Source organism: Hyaena hyaena, unplaced genomic scaffold (genome assembly GCF_003009895.1).
Source record: "Hyaena hyaena isolate Hyena2069 unplaced genomic scaffold, ASM300989v1 scaffold_88, whole genome shotgun sequence".
Classification (NCBI taxonomy): domain Eukaryota; kingdom Metazoa; phylum Chordata; class Mammalia; order Carnivora; family Hyaenidae; genus Hyaena; species Hyaena hyaena.
In genome coordinates this window covers 1,964,472-1,972,387 of record NW_024080720.1, presented here as the reverse complement: position 1 = coordinate 1,972,387, position 7,916 = coordinate 1,964,472, and the positions used below count along the sequence as shown (strand labels likewise).

General features: G+C 42.6%; 1 protein-coding gene across 4 annotated transcripts in view; it reads left to right on the top strand.

Annotated features, from left to right (window-relative positions):
• The first annotated feature begins 132 nt into the window (after nt 1–132).
• Nucleotides 133–7,916, top strand: part of PALB2 (partner and localizer of BRCA2) — a 28,123-nt gene continuing 20,339 nt past the window's right edge. For 3 of the 4 annotated variants that reach the window (XM_039234454.1, XM_039234453.1, XM_039234455.1), the window contains exons 1-4: nt 133–329; nt 2,428–2,487; nt 2,623–2,725; nt 4,214–5,698. In XM_039234454.1, the coding sequence (XP_039090385.1) occupies nt 282–329; nt 2,428–2,487; nt 2,623–2,725; nt 4,214–5,698 (1,696 nt within the window). In that variant the 5' untranslated portion in view covers nt 133–281. Of the gene's footprint in view, nt 330–2,427; nt 2,488–2,622; nt 2,726–4,213; nt 5,699–7,916 lie in introns of those variants that run through there. The other variant, XM_039234456.1, reaches the window with a different exon arrangement.

Here is a 7,916-nt window from a genome sequence, read left to right as displayed (position 1 = left end):
GGGCGTCCGGCGCTCTCATCCGCAGCTCGGCTCTCCGCTAGGCGGCCCCGCTCCTTTACTCGGCCGTCTCCGGCTGCGCATGCGCAGCCCAAGCGGTGGATGCAATTGGCGGGGGGTGACGGCGCGCCAAGCTCGCATGTGCAACCTAGTAGCGCGCGGGGCACGGTCCCAGGCGCTGAGTTTCCTTCCCTGGCGCCTCCGGGGCCCAAGGCCAGTCGGGATCCTGGTGTCTGCAGGCCCCGGGCCGGCGACGGCTGTTCCTTCCGTTCGGCCGCGGCCCAATGGAAGAGCCTCCCGGGAAGCCTCTCAGCTATGAGGAGAAGGAAAAGGTGCCGTGGGTGTGCGGGAGGGGCTGAGTCGGAACTCTGACCCCTTGCCCAGGCTTTAGGAGTGTGTTTGTTTCCTCAGCTGTCCGGGGTAGTCCGTGACCTCTGACCTCTGGACCCAGCGGGAGTGAAGTATGGAAGACTGCTGAGCTCACGTGGTGGCATTTTAAAGAACAAATTTTCTTACAGCAGTAATGCCTAAATAAGAAATGTAAAACTCCGGATAAAGCCAGAGTCCCCTTTGACATCCTCTCCACCCCCACACTCTCTCAATATTGGCTTCTCCCATCCGCTCCCTTAAGGAAATCTCTCGACAGCCGGTGCCTCAGATTTTTTTCGGAAGTGTGTGTGTGTGTGTGTGTGTGTGCGCGCGCGCGCGCAGCGGACGGAGGTGGGGGGTTTGGAGGGAAGAGGTTGTAGTCCTTCGCCACCAAAAAGTGATGTGTGTTTTTTGTTCATAAATGGTACGATCTGAATGGTGCTGCAACTTCCTTTTTACTTCTCCGTGTTTCATCCATGTCAGTCCATGTTAATCAGGCTTGCTTCTAAAAGTTCTTTACGGTGTTAGGTAGTAATGGAAGTGCCTTCTTGTCTTTAGGAGAGACTTTGAGGTTGTTTCCAGCTTTTGCTTCTACCACAGCTGCTCTGTCCTTATCCATGCCACCTTTGATGACGTTAGCTTGAATGTATCTTGTGCTGGCTGTTTCAGGCATCCTGCTAAACTCTTCATTCACGTTAACTCCTCAGTCCTCTCAGTTTACGTCCCCGTGGGGGGGTGAGATAGGTCATTTACAAGTCTACAAGATAATTCTCAGATGATGATAAGGTTGGTGATAAAGAGGACCCTGTGAGAAGCAGTGTAGCACAGAGTTACGGGCACAGATTCTAGGGGTGCCTGGGGGCTCAGTCGGATAAGCGCTGGACTCTTCGTTTGGTTCAGGTATGATCTAACGGTTCCTGGATTCAAGTCCTGCGACCGGCTCTACGCTGAAGCACGGAGCCTGCTTGGGATTCTCTCTCTCTCCCTCTCTCTCTCTCTGCCCGTCCCCCATTTTTGCTCTGCCTCTGTCTCAAAATAAATAAACTTAAAAAAGAGCACAGATTCTAGAATTCAACTGTATGGTTTTGGATCATGCCATTTATAAACTATGTGATCATGGGTGAATTGCTTTCTCTTGGATATTCTTTTTTTTTTTTTTTAATTTATTTATTTTGAGAGAGAGCACGAGTGGGGTAGGGGCAGAGAGAGAGGGAAAGAGAGCTTCAAGCAGGCTCCACGCTGTCAGTGCAGAGCTGGAACTCATGAACTGTGAGATCATGACCTGAGCCAAGACCAAGAGAGAACGCTTAAGGGACTGAGCTGCCCACGTGCTCCTTTCTTGGATCTTCTTAAAGGTAGCTCCTTTGGGTTTGGGCTCAAATGGCAGTCCTCAGAAGTGCCCCTCTGGCCACCCTAAAAGTGGCTCAGGCACTCTCACATTTCCCTGTTGATCTGAGTACTGATTACCATGTGATATCATCTTATCTGTGTATTTGTTTTCTTGTTAATTATCTGTGCCCCTCACTGTGCTAAGCTTGACCTCTCTGTGTTTAGCACATGAAGCAGTAACTGACACACAGTGTTTATAACTGACGAGAGATTTGTCAATTGAGTGTCTAAGGATGCCAGCTTCTGCTGGTAGGGTTCTCACAGCGAGAAGGGGAAACAAGTAAACAGACAACATAGTGGATATAATAAGTACTGTGATAAAGGAAGCACAGCAGAGAGGTGGAATGTCTAACCTTTATTTCAGGAGGGACCTAGAAGTCTATCCCAGGGAAGTAAAAAAAAATTGAGGCTTGAGGGATCAGTAGGACTTAGCAAAAGGAGTTGGGGAGGAAATGGTTCAGGTGGTAGGAATGGTTTATGTAAAGGTGCTGAGATATTGGAGAGCTTGGTGCTTTGTGAGAAGTGAAAGTAATGTGAGTGCCTGCTACTCCCTCGACCGTCTTGCTAGGGACCTGCTGAGCACTACACACTCGAGTGTCATAGACACTGTGTCCCTTCTCTGCCTCTTTCTTTCCACCTGCTCACCATTGTTTGCTGTTTTTCTTCTTCCAGTTGAAGGAAAAATTAGCATTCTTGAAAAGGGAATACAGCAAGACGCTGGCCCGCCTCCAGGTAAGTGAACCTTACTCTCTCAAATTGAGGTATTAAGTATGAACTATATACAAACAATTCTTCCTAATAATAAAGCTTTAAAATAAATCCTCTTTGTCTTAAATTTGTTCCTTAAGCTGCTTTTGTTTTCTCTAGCGTGCCCAAAGAGCTGAGAAGGTTAGGAATTCTGTTAAGAAAACAGTGGAAGAACATGATTGCTTGTTCCAGCCGGACATTGCACCACAGCTAACCCACTCAGGTACAGCTAGCCCGTTTACTTATGCTTGCTCTGTTTCATCTTCCAGGTATATTTGGTTGTGGTTCTTTTTCTCACAGCCAAAAGATAAAGACTAGCCGTAGACTCTTTTTAAAGTGTATGTATAATTCACTGATTCTTTGTATACTCACAAGACACCATCTAATTTCAGAACGTTTTCACCACCCCCAAAAGAAGCCCTGTAGCCATCCTGCCCATAACCCCTGGTAGCTACTAATCTACTTTGTGGATTTACCTATTCTGGACATTTCATATGAATGGAGCCATATATTCTGTGACCTTTTGTGATTGACTTCTTTCACTTAGCGTGATGTTTCCAGCAATCATTTCTCCGTACATACATCCAAGCTTGCATCAGTACTTCACTCCTTTGTGCACATGGATACTATTCCATTGGATTAATGTTGTGCCACAATTTATATAACCATTCATCAGTTGAAGGGCATATGGGTTGTTTCTACTTTCTGGTTAATGAATTTTGGCTGTTATGCTGCTATGAACATACACATGCAAGTGTTTGTGTAGATGTATGTTTTCAGTTCTTTCGGGTAAAACTTAGGAGCGGAAATGCTGGGTAATATGGTAATTCTGTTTAACTTTTTGAGAAACTGCCAAACTGTTTTCTACAACATCAATACCATTTCACATTCCCACCATGATGCACAAGGATTCCTGTTTCTACACATCCTCACCAGCATTTGTCATTTTCCATTTTTAAAATTATAACCATCCTGGTGGGTGTGAAGTGGTATCTCATGGTGGTTTGGATTTGTGTTTCCTAGTGACTAATGATATGGAACATCTTATGGCTTGTTGGCCATTTGTATATCTTCTTTAGAGAAATATCTACTCAAGTCCTTTGCCAATATTTTAATTAGGTTATTTGTGTTTTTATTGTTCAGTTGTAAATGTTCGTAATATATTCTATGATCCTTGTTGTATACATGCTTAGTAAATTTTCTCCCATTCTGTAAGCAATGAACTGAGTTTTTTTGGTTGGATTATTTAGTTGCTCTTTCCCCTCTCAACTTTTAGAAATTATTGTGTGAATATTGAAAAGGTGATTTTTAATTAAGCACTTATATATGTACAGTGAAAAAATCTAGCTGGAAGTATTCTAAAATAAACAATGATCATTACTCACGTTAATAGGTAATTTATAATCATAAAATTGGAGGCTATTGAAATAGAAAGGTGGTATTAAATTACTTGAGCCCAGGGGCGCTTGGGTGGCTCAGTTGGTTAAGCTTCTGGTCTGAGTTCAGCTCAGGTCATGATCTCATGTCCCATGAGCTTGAGCCCTGTGTCAGGCTCTGCATTGGCAGTGCAGAGCCTGCTTGGGATTTTCTATGTCTCCTTCTCTCTCTGCTCCTCCCCTGCTCCTGCTGTCTATCAAAATAAATCAACTTCAAAAAAAAGTTTTTTTAATTAAAAAGGAAAATATTAAATGTATAATTTTTTTCTCTTCAGAATCTAAAAATAAAGTATCTCTTTGTGAGACATCACAAATCAGTACTTATCTGGATGAAGAAACTGGAGAAAAGACACCTATCACACTTGACATTGAGCCTGAGTCCTTCAACCTTGAACATGGCGCCATGGAAGGATTACATATACAAAGAGCAGGTGGTACCCAAGAACATTTTCCCTACCAGGTCAATGGCCCTGGTGGTGAGAAAAGGCAAAGTAAGTTGCCAGGGAGAAGAAAACAGCAGCGGAGAACATTCACCTCACAGGCAAGAGAATCTTCCTTTGACATGGATTCACTCAGACTCTCTGGAAAAAGATTAAAAGAACAGGAAGAAATCAATAGAGAAAATCCTTGGACACCTGTAACTGGAAGAATTTGCCTTTCAAGTTCTACGTCTGACATTCTGGATTCTCCAGCACCAGTGACAGAAGCTAATATAAGAGGTGTATTAACTCCACCGACCGCCAAACCACAAAGCGTTGTTGATGCACTCGTAAGAGGAAATCATTTCCCCACGGTGCCCGTACTTGCTTCATTTACTCCGTCAAATAACAGTAGCAGTCAGCACCTTGAACGTAAGCCTCTTGAAGGCCACTGTGAACTCCTTACTCACGGTTTAAAAAACATTAGCCCTGCTTCACCTGTAAACCTACAGGTACAAGACCAAAAAATGACTGTCTCTACAGCTAACCCAGAGGTAAATAAATCTCTAAGTGCAAGTGGCCAGCTGCCTACAAGTCCTGACTTAGAGGCAGATAATTTGTGCTCTCTAAATAAATTCACTTATAATCACTTACCAGCAAATGGAAACCAAAATTTGGAAGGACAGAATCACACAGAGGAGTGTTTAAAATCTCCCCATAACCCTCTTGATGATAGAAATGAAAGTCCTCAGGAAAATGAAGTTGTAAGTCCATCTAAGAGTCTTAGCCCAGAAATAATCTCTCCTGCTTCTGCAGAAAATCAGACACATTCTTGCACAGTGCTTGAAGGCCTTCCATTTCCTGCAGAATATTATGTTAGAACAACACGACGCATGTCAAGTTACCAGAGAAAAGTAGCCCTGGAAGCTGTAATTCAAAATCATTTGGGTGTCAGAAAGAAAGGGTGTAAAAATAAAAGTAAGGAGGCAACTAAGAATTTAAACCTTCCCAGTGAAGAAACTGACCAGAGTGGAATTAGGACGTCTGATACGTGCACAAGAAAACCAAGTTCAAGAAGTTCTCAGAAACGTCCCTCTTTAACTGAAGTCAACTCTCCTACTGGGCTCCCTAAAGATAACCTTTCCAGAAAGGCAGTTACCCAGCCATCTGGTAGGAGACATGGAAGAAAAACAAAGTCAATCTGCCCCCCTGTATTAGATCATCATAAACTCCTTTTGCCAACTTTTGGCACATTGGGTGGTAATAGATCTAAGGAAGAAGTTTCCTTGAACAAAGAGCAGAATGGAAAGGCAATGATTCATGGTAAGAAGAGAATTAAAGGTAAATCAAAGCATAGATGATGATGATGATGGTAGCCAACATTTAATTGTGTGCCTGGTATTTTCTAAATGTTGTGCAAATACTAACTCTTTGCATCATCACAGCAGCCCTGTGTGGGGTAGAGTCTGTTTTTACCCTCTACCCTCGTCTGTAAAGACGAGGAAACTTAAGACACAAGGAGATTAAGGTGACTTTAATTCATGAAAGTAGCTTTAATTCATGAAAATTACAGAGCTGGGATTCAAACCTGTCTCTAATGCCAGAATTCACTAATGTGGTTGAAAAGTTGACACTGAAAAGGAAAATATGTGAGATTTTCACCTAAAATTAGTATTTATTCAGGTACAACACAGTCTTTATCCATAGAGGGAAGTTTTATAACCTACAGAGGAAGTGTTTTTGAAGTAAAATGTGTGTCCAAGTAGGAGTCCTCTGGCAGATTTTCTTAAGAATGACTGAGTAGGGGTGCCTGGGTGGCTCAGTCAGTTGAGCGTCCAACATTCGCTCAGGTCATGATCTCACAATTTGTGGGTTCGAGCCCTGCATCGGGCTCTGTGCTGACAGCTCAGAGCCTGGAGCCTGCTTCTGATTCTGTCTCCCTCTCTCTCTGACCCTCCCCTGCTCACAATGTCTCTCTCTCTCTCAGAAATAAATATAAACATTTTAAAAAATTAAAAAAAAAAAAAAGAATGACTGAATAATAAAATGTAATACATCCAAACAAATATTTGGGTAAAGTATGTAATATAGCCTCTTGGGAGATCTGTGGGATACAAAATATTGGAGAACGACAAGTGACGTAATTGAAACTTTTTTATTCATTTACTCAGGAATTATCACATATGATGAACTGAGCATAACAACTAGATAATTCACTCTGGTTCTATACTAGACATCAGCAAACTTCTGTAAAGGGCCAAATAGTATTTGTCTTTGTGCTCTGTCATAGCTAGTCCAGGATGGTGGCAGTGTAGCTACAGACAGTATATAAATGTGTTCCAGTAAAACTATTTGCAAAACTGGGAGCCAACTGCTCTATACCATTGAACACAGTCTATGAGCTACAATTAATTACATAACTTTTTTTTAATTGATTAAAAACCTATAATCATTATGACTTTTTTTATTGTCCTCTTCAAGTCAACAAATTACAAAGCAATCAGGGCAATCTTGTAATAATCTACAAACATTTTTTTGTATACTTTGAAATACTCTGCTGTAATTTTAGTAACCTGTTGCTACATTAAACATTTTTTCTTGGGGTGCCTAGGTGGCTCAGTCAATTAAGCGTCCAACTTCAGCTCAGGTCATGATCTCACAGTTCATGGATTTGAGCCCCACATTGGGCTCTGTGCTGACAGCTCAGAGCCTGGAGCCTGTTTCTGATTCTGTGTCTCCTCTCTCTCTGCCCCCCACCCCCCACCCCCCACCCCTGCTTGTTTTGTCTCTCTCTCTCAAAAGTGAAAAATAACCTTAAAAAACATTGTTTTTCTTGAAGTGTTCTTAACATAAAATGAACCATTTTCAATCAAGTGGACAGTACTGGCATTTAGTACATTCACAGTGTGGTGCCGCCATGCCCCCTACCTAGTTCCAAAACATGTTCATCACTCCAAAAGGACACTATGCCCATTAAGCAGTTGCCCTCTATTTCCTTTCCACCCTAGTGCCTGGCAGCCACCAATCTGTATTCTCTGAATTTGCTTGTTTTGGATATTTCATATTAAATGTGACTTTTTGTGTCTGGATGCTTTCACTTAGCTGATTTAAAAAAATTTTTTTTTCAATGTCTTTATTTTATTTTGAGAGACAGAGAGCAAGCGGGGAAGGGTCAGAGAATGAGGGAGACACAGAATCTAAAGCAGGCTCCAGGCTCTGAGTTGTCAGCATAGAGCCTGACATGGGGCTTGAACCCACAGACTATGAGATCATGACCTGAGCTGAAGTCGGACACTTAACCAACTGAGCCACCCAAGCGCCCCTCACTGAGCTGATTTTTGAGGTTCATCCATGTTACAGCATGTATCTATATTTGGTCCTTTTTTATGGCTGAATAATATTCCGCTGTAAGTATGTGCCACAGTTTATTCATTTATTAGTTGGTGGAGATAGCTTCCCCAAGCTTAGGCACTACTCTAGCCTTTGGGTCCCAAACATACTCCAAAAAAGTGTCGGCAGAGATGGTTGGGCCAACTGGTTCTACATTTTGAATGATAAC